This window comes from Hibiscus syriacus, unplaced genomic scaffold, assembly GCF_006381635.1.
Source record: "Hibiscus syriacus cultivar Baekdansim isolate YM2019G1 unplaced genomic scaffold, ASM638163v2 tig00008114_pilon, whole genome shotgun sequence".
Lineage (NCBI taxonomy): Eukaryota > Viridiplantae > Streptophyta > Magnoliopsida > Malvales > Malvaceae > Hibiscus > Hibiscus syriacus.
Window position 1 is genome coordinate 5,452 of NW_024062151.1, and position 11,401 is coordinate 16,852.

The window sequence follows — 11,401 nt, forward strand, 5'->3', positions numbered from 1 at the left end:
ATGGGAATGTAAGTGAATATAATATAATTATATGATATATTAGAGGTAATTTATGAGAAATCTAGTGAACGCTATATATATATATATACATAGATAAGGAAGTGGTGAACTATATGATTAATGAGAATTGAGACCAAGCAGATAGTATATTAATTAAAGGAAAAGGTATATAGATAAGTATAAAAGGATATTAGATAAGCGGTGCAGGAAGATATATACGTATAAAAGGATATAAGAGAAAAAATCTCAAATAGTTGTGTCTTAAGAAGATTGCCTCAAGTGAGACGAAATTTGTTTTTAAGAAAACAATCTCAAGTGAGATAAATTTTGTTTCAAGAAAAACTGTCTATAGCGAGACAAAACTTTGTTTCGAGAGCAACAATCTCAAAGATAGACAGTTTGCTCCTGCATGTTGAAGAGATCTAGCTGACTTTAGAAGATCTGATCGTTCACTTCATGATGTCAAATATGTGGATAACATTGTTCCTTCATCTTGAGGACATCTAATTATCACCAAACTTTCATTTCCTGAAAGATCAATATAAAAATTATGCATTTATGAATGCTTGTCTTGAATGTTATAATGAAATTGATTTCATGTATTTGATTTGACTTTATTTTGATGGTCTTGAGAAAACAAAATTAGATAATGTCTTTGAGAAAGGAGACAAATGTCTTTTAAGAAAAATAAAATGAAGATTTTAGGAAAAACAATCTTAAGAAAGACTATATTGATGTTTTTAGACAAACGATCTTGAAAAAGATGAAATTAGTTGCTCAAAAACAATTATAAGAGTATCCTTATATAAAGGGAAAACCTTATTTATTGCAATGTGATGATGAATGTATGATGCAAATATGCAAATTTCATGTAAAATGTATGTTTTCTTGATTAATAGTCAGGAATGGGTGCACGAGTAGTTTTCATTCTCTTTCTGATTCGGTTGTCTTCATTTTCCACCAGGGTGTACTCTTGCAACCTTCGACGTGCGAAAATTTGTTTTTCTTGCCCTATCAAATTTTGCCCCCAAAAATTCGGCTTCCTTTGCCCCAACTTCGATCATGAACTTCTGAGATATTTGTTGAATTCCGAGATATACTTCCAGAGAGATTATCTTGTTTGAAAATGTTTTTCTTCCTTTGAAAAAATTCAATGAAGAAAGATATGTGAATTTTTAGTGTCAAATGAACTAATATAATGCCCCATCATCGGTCTCACAATTGAAGCAAATCACAAAACATGAGTTCATTGAATATCAAAAGAATCAACTGGTCTTTTAATCTTTCATAGTTACAAATCTTTGACAAATGTCAGGATCGACATGTTGGTTTACGGTTAGCTACCTAAATTTTGAGGTTTATTTCATCGATTCATCCTTTTTCCTTTTCTCGATCATTGTGAAAATTATGACATACCTCTCTTTCATGTTTGGCATTTTGATTGGAAGCGGACAAAATGATGCAACTAGCATAGTCAATTGCTAGCCTTTTTAGAATATTTATATTTCAGTTCTCTGAAATCTTCCATTTGTTCAAGTTACGTAGACTCCTCTAGCCAAGGTAGTACAGAAATATCGGTCTAAAAATGAAATTCCAGAGTGCTCGTATGAAATTGACTATAACAGGTGTTTCTCAACTCCCTTAGTCCATCTTCACCGAAACTCCTTATTTAGAAAATTCGATTTAATACTCCATTGTTTGGCTAGCCGAATTTAGCTTTATTGTACATATATATTTTAAAATTGCTTTTATTTGGATAGCTGAAGGATTCATGTCGTCATAAAGTCTTTGACTTGACAATCACAGTGGAGCAAACACTAAATTGCCAATTACCCGATCAATATCATGGTTTGAATGGAATCTATTCATAAAGTCAGAGCTTTTGAGTTTCCTCTATAACAAATTGCTTTAGCGGAATAGCTCAGCTTTATTGTTCGCAGACATAATTATATTATGGGTATACGAATTCAATTTCTTAAGCTTGTCAAGAAGAACTGTTATAGTCCTTGTGTTATTGAAAGTCAGAAAATCTCATCCTTAGAGTTCAATTTCCAAGCAACTGGCCTAAACTAGATTCACCTACTTAACAATTCCATCTGTGAAGATCATGATCATCATTGAACGTCATTAACGAAAGTGGAAACCAATTAGCTTTGCAATCTCATGTGCAAGATGCCCTATTTTGTCTGCTCCTAACATATACCTGAATGCTAAGCCTTTGATTGTTTCTTTGAAGTAGTTGATGGTTATATTGGTCCCAGTAAGATAAATTCGGGTGTAGCTTTTAGATCAAGGGTCCTTGTTTTGTAGGGTTCAATTTTATCATTTGTCAAAACTTTACAACCTCAATTATGAAAGAGCTTTTAATTGAGTTGATATTCAAAGAATTTCAAGATTAAAATTTACTCATTGCTCATTACCTCATAAGGAAACATTTTATTTAAAATGTTCGAATGTCAAATGACTTACAAACATTCAAACATAGAAAGAAAAAAAAAGAAAAACAAGTTTAAACAAGATGAATTTTTTTTATGAGAGTGCAACAAAATTCATGATGGATGCCATAGCCTGTTCCTGATCAGAATGCCTCATTACTCATCTAATGTCCATGCCCCTAAATCAATCAGATTTTGGACCTTGTGCTTCAATGCCCCACAATTCTCAGTGGTGTGCCCTAAGCTCTTAATATGGTAGCTACATATGGCGTTAACATCACGTCCTTTAGGATATGGGGCTTTTTTTGGTTTGGATTGAACTGGAGTCACAAGGTTCTTTTCAACTAACATTGGGAGCAATTCCTCATACGTCATTGGAATCGGATTGATGTGAGTCTTTTCATGAAACATCTTATGAAGTTTGGTCCCCTTATTAGCTAGATAAGATCCCATTATGTTAATCTCAACTCTTTTCTCAATGTCAGTACTGCTAGTGCCTTATCTTTCCTTTCTTGATAGCTCTTTCAATCATTTCTACACACATGATGATGTCAGAGAAACTCTTAGTTGAAGCCCCTATCATGTGGTTAATATATGGATATTTTAATGTATCAATGAATAAAATAATGAACTACCTTTCAATCATTAGTGGATACATTTGAGATACAATATCCCTCCATTGTTGTGCATGTTATCGGAAGCTCTCATCACACTTCATCTCCATATTTTGCAGCGTTGTTCGATCAGGGGTCATATTAGTCATGTGTTTATATTGACCCAAAAAGGCACGACTCAAATCCTTCCAAGAACGGATTTGGGTATGACTCAATTGATTATACCACTTAGAAGTGAGTCCAATCAAACTGTTTTCAATGCAGTGGACTAGCATCTGATCATTATTGGTGTATCCAGTCATCCTTCAAATAAACATCGTGAAATGGGCATTAGGGAAACTAGTTCCATTATGCTTTTCAAAATCATGCATTTTGAATTTGGGATGGAGCACCAAGTCAGAAACAAAGACTAGTTCTCTTGCATCCATTTCATTATGAGAGCTTCGTCATCTCATTCCTTTGAAAGTCTCTCTACACCAATTTTTTAAGTTCTCAGAGATCTCATTCTTGGCTTTTTTTCATCTTATTAGGATCGTACATGTTGTGATCAATAGGATTATCCTGAGGATTTAACACGGTTGCTTGAGTTTTAGGGGCAGAGAAGCCTACTCGGTGGCTTGGAAGTCTGTCGGGCGAAATGAGTAGTTGTGTATTAGCTCGTGCCATCACACATTCAGAGGTTTCCATGGTCAAAGAAATCTTTTCTTTGCCTCTTTCTTGGTTGAACCCAGTCATTTTTACTATAATTTGGTCAACTAGGTTGTCTTGGTTTTACAACATGCAATCCCACAGTGGCCTTTTGCGCTTGTTCCATTTTAGCTTCCCAATCTGTTTGCATTCTTTTCAAATTCTCTTCCAATTCTTTCTTCATTTTCTCAAATTTTTCTTTCATTCTTAGTACTGTGTGAATGAAATTGCACAGTTATAAACACCTCATCAGCCTTCCACGAGATGAATCCATATATCCATGATTAGTACATGTAAAAAAGCCAAATGAATCTCATGCAAAATGCAAATGCAGATGCAGATGCAAAAAGATTGATCCCAACAATGAATATAGTAGAACAATTTTCATCAGAGATAAAAATCTTCACATTACAAGATAGTCCATTTCACAGACATGTTTTCGCTAGGATGTTGGGTCTGAAATGGGTCGATGCTTCATCTCGGAGCTTCGTCCTTGAAAATTATGCCCCTCAACTACTCTATAATCTGTCTCGGTTAATGCCCGTGCAGTACTGAAGTCATGTATCACTCCTTAGTGATTGGCGATGAGACGATAGTAAATAAGACTCTACTACTAGATTACTTCTTAGATCAATAAATCATCTTTTCAGTCTCGTATGTTTCATGATCTTAAGCAAGTTTCCTTCTTGTACTCTCTGAATTTCTTTTAGCCCTCAGTGCATGTCTGTGTACGCAATTGCTTAATTGAAAACTTTTATCTCTCAGTGTGAAAATTTTCACTTAAATATCCCCTTGTAGATCAATATTTTCACATTATGTTATGTTGATGAAATGCAATGCAAAAAAAAGATGAAAAATGACACACACAAAAAAGAGTCAGTACATGTAAGATAATATATATATATATATATATATATATATATATATATATATATATATATATATATATATATATATAAAGTATTATTCAAAGATGAATATAACACCTACCCCATCATGGTATCTACCCGAGCATGCTTTCATTAAATAACAATCCTATCTGAACATGTTTTCTACCCAAAATGATTTGTTTTCAAGAAATTGATTCTAACCGCATGTTATCTAGTTCGCATGTTTTTATTCGAAAAAAATTTATTCTATAAATTTAAAGCAAAATGTAAAGGTTCAGAAATACTCCTTTGCGTAAACTTATTTTGGAACCTACTGACAGACAGAGATTCAATATAGATATACCTAGGGTGATCGTTCTACGGTTCACTACATGCATGGTTTCGGCTCTATGAGGAGAGGGTACTCGAATTGTCCTTGATATCAATGCCCCCTTGGGCTACTAAACCCTCAATCCTAACTCGTTATAGGCATAAATAGACTGAGTTCAATTCGAGGGGGTTCACTTCCTTATACTCATACGAGGAATAAATCCATACGAATATATAAGTTAAGTGTACCCCAGAGGTTATTTTCTAAAATTCATACGAATAATAAATTCTTATGAGATTAAAGCGTTCACCCCTACTTAATTGGGACAAAGCTCGGGTATAGAGCTTATGTCATGCAAATGCATGTGATGTGTGTGAGAAGGAATATACAATCCTTTGACTCAAAAAACGAAAAAGTAAAAACTCTCAATAGAAACATTGACAGAGCTAAAAACAAAAATTAAATCGTTAGTATGAAAATTAAAGAAATTAAAAACTTCAATAAATGGATCATAAGTTAACTATAGACTCAAGCCCATAATTTTCACCACAACGACAATGTGTAAGCGACTTACAGACTGACTCTCTAAAAGTCCCCAGCAGAGTCGTCAATCTATCATAACAATTTTTTTGCAAAACAATTAAATATCATTTTTAAAAAAACAATTATGACTTTTTATTTGAAAAATTGATGATTTTAAATTAATTTGAAAATTTAGAATTGGATTCACCGTCGACCTTTGGACTAGGTAAGTCGAATACATAAAAACATCTTTTAAATGATTTAAAAAAGTAATTTAAATGATAAAAGTTGGTATGCGTTTGTCAAAAATCTGATTTAACGGGTTCGGGAGTCGATTACGCGTGGGGAAGGATTAGCACCCCCACAATGCCTAAAAAATTGGTACTTAGTCGCTTATATATTGCCGCGGTAGTGGAAATTATATATCGAATATAAAGTTAGAATATGATTCATTTATTAAAGTTTAATAAGCAAATTTATTAGGGAATATTCCTTAATTTGAGAAGAAATCACAGGAATTGCACATCCTCTAATAGAAAGATTATCCCATTTATTTCTCCTTTATACGAGAAATGCCCCTCCCCAATGTTATAAAAAAAATCGAATATAAATCAACTATCGATAATTGCATAACATAAATTACTATTTAAAAAACATGCATTGCATCATTTGAATAAAAACGAATTAATTATCATTTAAAAAATCAATTTATTTCGATTTCACATTTTCGTTCGAATGTCTTATCGGATCGCACTACTTCGACCAAGCAATGTTTTCAACACCCATTCTACAAATAAGTATTCTCAAAGATCTTCACATAAAATATTTGAATAAAAATTTAGTTAATAAACAAGCATTTTATAATAACTAACATACATGTGCATAAATATGTAAAGTTAGAAACTAACTAACTAACTATATATATACACACACATATACATATATATGTTATTTGATTGAAAAAAACTTATACAATAAATGCATTTGTCCTGCATAAACCTTTAAATCATGACACGTGCTTCAAACAAATACACATTAACATACATATTAGGGATAGTGATAATCTGCAAACATGATGAATTAGAATACAAAGTAATAAAAATTGAACAAATCAGGTTAATATATGAATAAATAACCATTTAACATAAAATACATATGTACGAATATAAATACATATATAGTACTAATGAAAATGAAACACAAACATTTCATACAATAATTTTAGGAATAAAAACTAACAGAAACAGAACATCAAGGACCTAATGGGTAATAAACCCCAAGCACTAAACCACTAAATACGATGACTAAAATGAACATAATGCCACATTTGAAACCTAAAACATAAAGTACATAATAATAATCTTTTAGGCAGATAAAAATTAACTATAATGAACTAAATCACAAACCAAGGCCCAAAATAAAGTAATTACCCAAAACATGTTAATGAACTAATAGTGGTCAAAATGAAATGTAAATAAATATTGAATCCAAAATGAAACAAACAGAAACCATTAAATGATAACCAAAATGAACAATGTACAAAATTAGCAACCAAAATCTAATTACTTAAACCGATATAATACTAAACAGATAAAGAGCTCGAAATAGAAGGATAAAATTTCATTAAGTGACTGAACTGTAAGTATTACAACACATGGACCCTTCATGCGCGATTAATCCATGCGCGATTAATCCATGCGCTAAGCGTATGTAACCCAAGAGCCAAAACGACATTGTTTCTTTGTGTGGTTATATATCATATTAAGGGTTTTGGAACCATACTTTCTCATTTCATATTCCCCCAGCCATTTCCTAAAGAAGCAAAAAGAGAGTTCTCTCAACTCTCCCCAGCCGCTGTCCATGGCATCCCACTCCGGCTACCGTGGGTTGGTGTCGATCGAGGGTCTAGTTAGCCCCAAATGAATATGATGACTTTTTGGTGGATTTTTTCTATGTTTTCTTTTTTCGAAACTCCTCTTTCACAAAAAAAAAATAAAACTCTCCCTTAAAATATGGTTGCATGCTCTATTTATGGATGATTCTGGGCGAAAACAGTGTTTTTATTGATATTGATAGGGGATGATTTTCCTAGGTGAAATCCCAGATTTGGTGGGATTTTGATTTTTTTAAATGGGGTTTTGGATTTGGTTGTTTTTTTACTGATTTGGGTACTTTGTCACTGTTTGGCCATATTGATGACCATGGCGACGGCTCACACGGATGGGAAGGCGACCGGTGAAGCTCACGCGCCAATTAGGTGCTGGAGGATGAGCGTGTGCATCTCACGCGCTGGCCAAACAGTCTAGATTCCATCGACGGCGGCAACAACTCCTTAGGCTGAAAACCCTATCTGATTGCTTGTGAATCGTTGGATCTCGATTATATCCAACGGTCGAAAATGGGCGACGCATGGGAGAGGGTTCAGCAAAAACCCTAATGGGTTTTTCACATGGGTATTGGGTCACTGTTTGGGCTTCTGGTAATGGGCTTCGGGATTTGGATCTGTAAAAAGATAAAAATAAAATATGAGTATTTTAATTATAATAACAATAAATATTAATAATAATAGTAGTAGTAGTAATACCAATAATAAGGATAAATTAGTACCCAGAAAAAAAACGGGTGTCTACAGAAAGCATAAACCACATTTATCTAAAATAAGATATGTGATTAGATAAATACATGGCCTACCAATGAGACCAGCAAAGAAGGGAGAAATATAGAGGCAACAGAAGAGTAAAAGTAGATTAGATTACTTTGTTAAGAGGGGAGGGGGATATTATTACCATCCTAAGCTTCACTAACATAGTAGGAAATGAAAAAAAAATAGAACAGTTAATCAAGGCACCTAAATATTATGCTCTGTCTAATCATTCCTCATAAAAAAAAATCCCCGTATAATAAACAAGATATAAATAGCAAAATGTTGCCTGCATTGAGAAAAAGTGAAGTCCGCCCTAAAAGTTACCAATTAGAGCAGTCGTTAAATTTCTCCAACTTGCCATGATATCTACAAACCAATTCCAAAACACGCAAAAGAAAGAAGAATTCACATAAAACAAATTTGAACAAGTTAAGAATGGCTACAGTCTCAGCATCCATTAAAGGGAGAAAATTATATAAATAGCATATCACAACAAATTCAAGGTTTACTGATCATGGAACATAAAACTTTAACAGCAGAAACAACAACTAGATGCTAATATGCCTCACCTCTATTGGTGTCATCAGTTCCAGAGGCTTTTCCCAACTAGATTGCCTTGTCTTTTTGTTGTAATAGTATCTGCAGATATGTAACAGCAGTCAGACACAACAAACAAACAAACACTAAATCTCCCTCATGAAATATAATTGTCCAAATAACTTTAAATCCAAATATATAGCAAAATGTGAGCAAAAATCACAATAATGAGGTGCTATATAAAGTTACCTTCTTCCATCAGCTGATGTATGCTCTTGCCAATCAGAAAGATTGCAGAGTAAGGATAGGGACATTTGCAACCTGGCATGCCAAAAGTGAAAAAGAAAAAACAATGAGATTTAAGAGAATGCTAAGATGGGTCGGCAGGGGCAAAAAGTGGCATTAGATACAAAATTTGTTATTGAATAACGTATATACAATTTCTATTTTAAATGCAATGTACAGATATTAAGGAACTCAAGCTCATAGAAATACATAAAACCCGTATGTACTCATTGAAGAAAAAGTTCACTTAAATCTACCGTTTCATAAAAAATTGCTATAAGGAAACAAAAAGAATTGATATGTATTTATTATCCAATGATCAAACCACAGGGAAAAGATGAAGATGTGAAAAGTTCAAGAGGGTATAAGTCTGTTGTCTTTCCTTTTTAAAGTTTTCTTTTGGTTATTTATGTCCTTTTCTTTCTTTCGATTCTCCTTGCTCAGTCTTTTCTCAAGATTGGTCAACTTCGTTAGCAACTTATACTTCTTAGGCAAGTTCTCACCCAAATTCACTTACATATGTTTCTGACCAGCAGAAGAAGTCAATATTAAGGAGAGTATGTAACATTTGAACTGAACACTGAAAATTACATATGGCATAACCTAGTTCTGCTTAGTACACTACATTTATGTCCTGGGGAAGAAGCACTTACCGCTTCCGCAGAAGAAAGGGGAGGTTATTGGCTAGTCTGCAGTGTTGATGTACCAAGTGAAACACTCTGATTTCCAGTTGACAACCAAGGTTGCCCAGCAACTGGGGCAACCGATGCATGCACTTGAGATGTAGGCTGAAACTGAGAAGGTGTGCTGATGTTCTGCGGCAGGCCTAAAGCAGATGGTGAAAACTGGGACACCATAAAAATATCAGAGAAGGTGCACGATATTCCTTATGTGAAGACAACAAAGGGGAAAATAGAAACATAGAACAAGGTCTTACACCATATGATGAAGATGGGGGAATTCCAGGGGCTCCTACACCAGGCATATGACTATTCAAAGGGGGAGCAGATTGATGCGGCGGTTCAAATGTAAGAGGCTTGTTTGTTTGGCCCTATGTTACTTGTTCTGGCTGTTGTGAAGGTGTAGAAAAACCAGGATGATTTGGCCGAGGTGGAAACTGCTGCATTTGGTTAGAAAACTGCATCTGCTGGTTTTGAACAGCTGGCATACCAACATTTGGAGAGGGAAGTGTTGAGAAGCAGCTGAAACAAAGTGATGTCCTTGCTGTGTTGGGACCACTGGTCAAAACTGTGATGGAAAATTCCGCACACAATGCATTTAATAAGTTGCTGTCAAAATATGAAAAAACAGTCGCTAAAAAAAGGAGCAACTACATGTGAAGAAAAGGGAGAGTCATAACTTTGAGGACCCACGGATCCGACTGCAGGAGGCCAATGTGGCTGGGGAAGAAAGAGGATAGGAAAAAAAAATAGACATCTTAGACCTTCATCTAAAAATTAGAATAGAGGAGATTACTTATCTATGTACTTCGAGCAAAAACAACCCTTTCTCATTAATATTAAAAAATAATGCCAGTTCCACCAAGAGAATCTCCTCAGAGTCAGAGTTTCTAATGGCTACATTCAAGTTATTTCTAACTATTTCCAAGCCTTAGGTGATGTTCATAAATTTTGATAAATTTGAACAAAACATGGCAACAGCAACCAAGATTTAACCCCAAAATAAAACATAACCTTATACAAAAATATAGATTACATAAATAAAGCCAAAAAAATTAAACCTAAAAAAATCTACCTGAGCACTAGATGGTTGAGAATTGTTGGCCGTTCCAGAACATATGCAAGTTTTACCTCAAATGGCTGCAAAATAATCAATTTAGAACAACCACACAAAAATATTAAAAAGGAAAAGAAAAAAAAAAACTAGTTTAGAAAGCATTCAAGTCCCAAGAGTTCCCGATACCCGAAAATGCCAGAAACAAATTTACTCCAATCCAATCGTATAAAATAACTGGAATAAAGAATTCAAAATTGGATTATTAATGCTTACAGATATCAAGCGTAGATGAAAGAATTCCAATTTGCGGGAGATCTTAGATCTCAGTAGCGAAATTTTGGGTACTAGGGTTTAAGAGGAGAGATATGTTGAATAGGGAAGAAAAAAATATGTTTTTTCTTTTCGGGAAAATTTTACTAAAAGGTTATTTTATTGCGTAAACTACAAAAATGGTCACTTTTATTTACTTCTAGTCTTCTCTTTTAAAAACATATTTTGATCACTAACACAATTGAATTATTATATTTTAGTCATTGGACGTGGTTACCTCAGTTGATCCGGCATGCTAAAAAATGATTAAGTTCTAATCTAACCCCTAAAATTTAGTTACTATATAAAGTTATCCCTAAACTCCACCTTTCCTTTTTAGTTCATTTTAATAAACCAAAGGAACCATAGTAATCTATTCTATCACCACTTGCGTCGTCACTTCCATGACTTTCTCTGATGGTTGTCATCAT

At 33.8% G+C, this 11,401-nt stretch overlaps 1 protein-coding gene across 2 annotated transcripts; it reads right to left on the reverse strand.

Annotated features, from left to right (window-relative positions):
- Nucleotides 1-7,145: 7,145 nt before the first annotated feature.
- LOC120201970 (transcription elongation regulator 1-like) lies at nucleotides 7,146-11,026 on the reverse strand. 2 transcript variants are annotated; one of them, XM_039202473.1, is made up of 7 exons: nucleotides 10,935-11,026; nucleotides 10,680-10,744; nucleotides 9,862-10,172; nucleotides 9,578-9,769; nucleotides 8,889-8,960; nucleotides 8,672-8,741; nucleotides 7,146-7,960 (listed from the first exon to the last, which is right to left on the reverse strand). In XM_039202473.1, the coding sequence occupies exons 4-7, from the start codon at nucleotides 9,694-9,696 to the stop codon at nucleotides 7,904-7,906; spliced, it is 318 nt and encodes a 105-aa protein (XP_039058404.1). In that variant the 5' UTR covers nucleotides 9,697-9,769; nucleotides 9,862-10,172; nucleotides 10,680-10,744; nucleotides 10,935-11,026; the 3' UTR covers nucleotides 7,146-7,903. The 2 variants fall into 2 exon arrangements, with proteins under 2 accessions (XP_039058404.1, XP_039058403.1); XM_039202472.1 differs by having other exon boundaries at nucleotides 9,862-10,324.
- Between the last annotated feature and the right edge of the window lie 375 nt (nucleotides 11,027-11,401).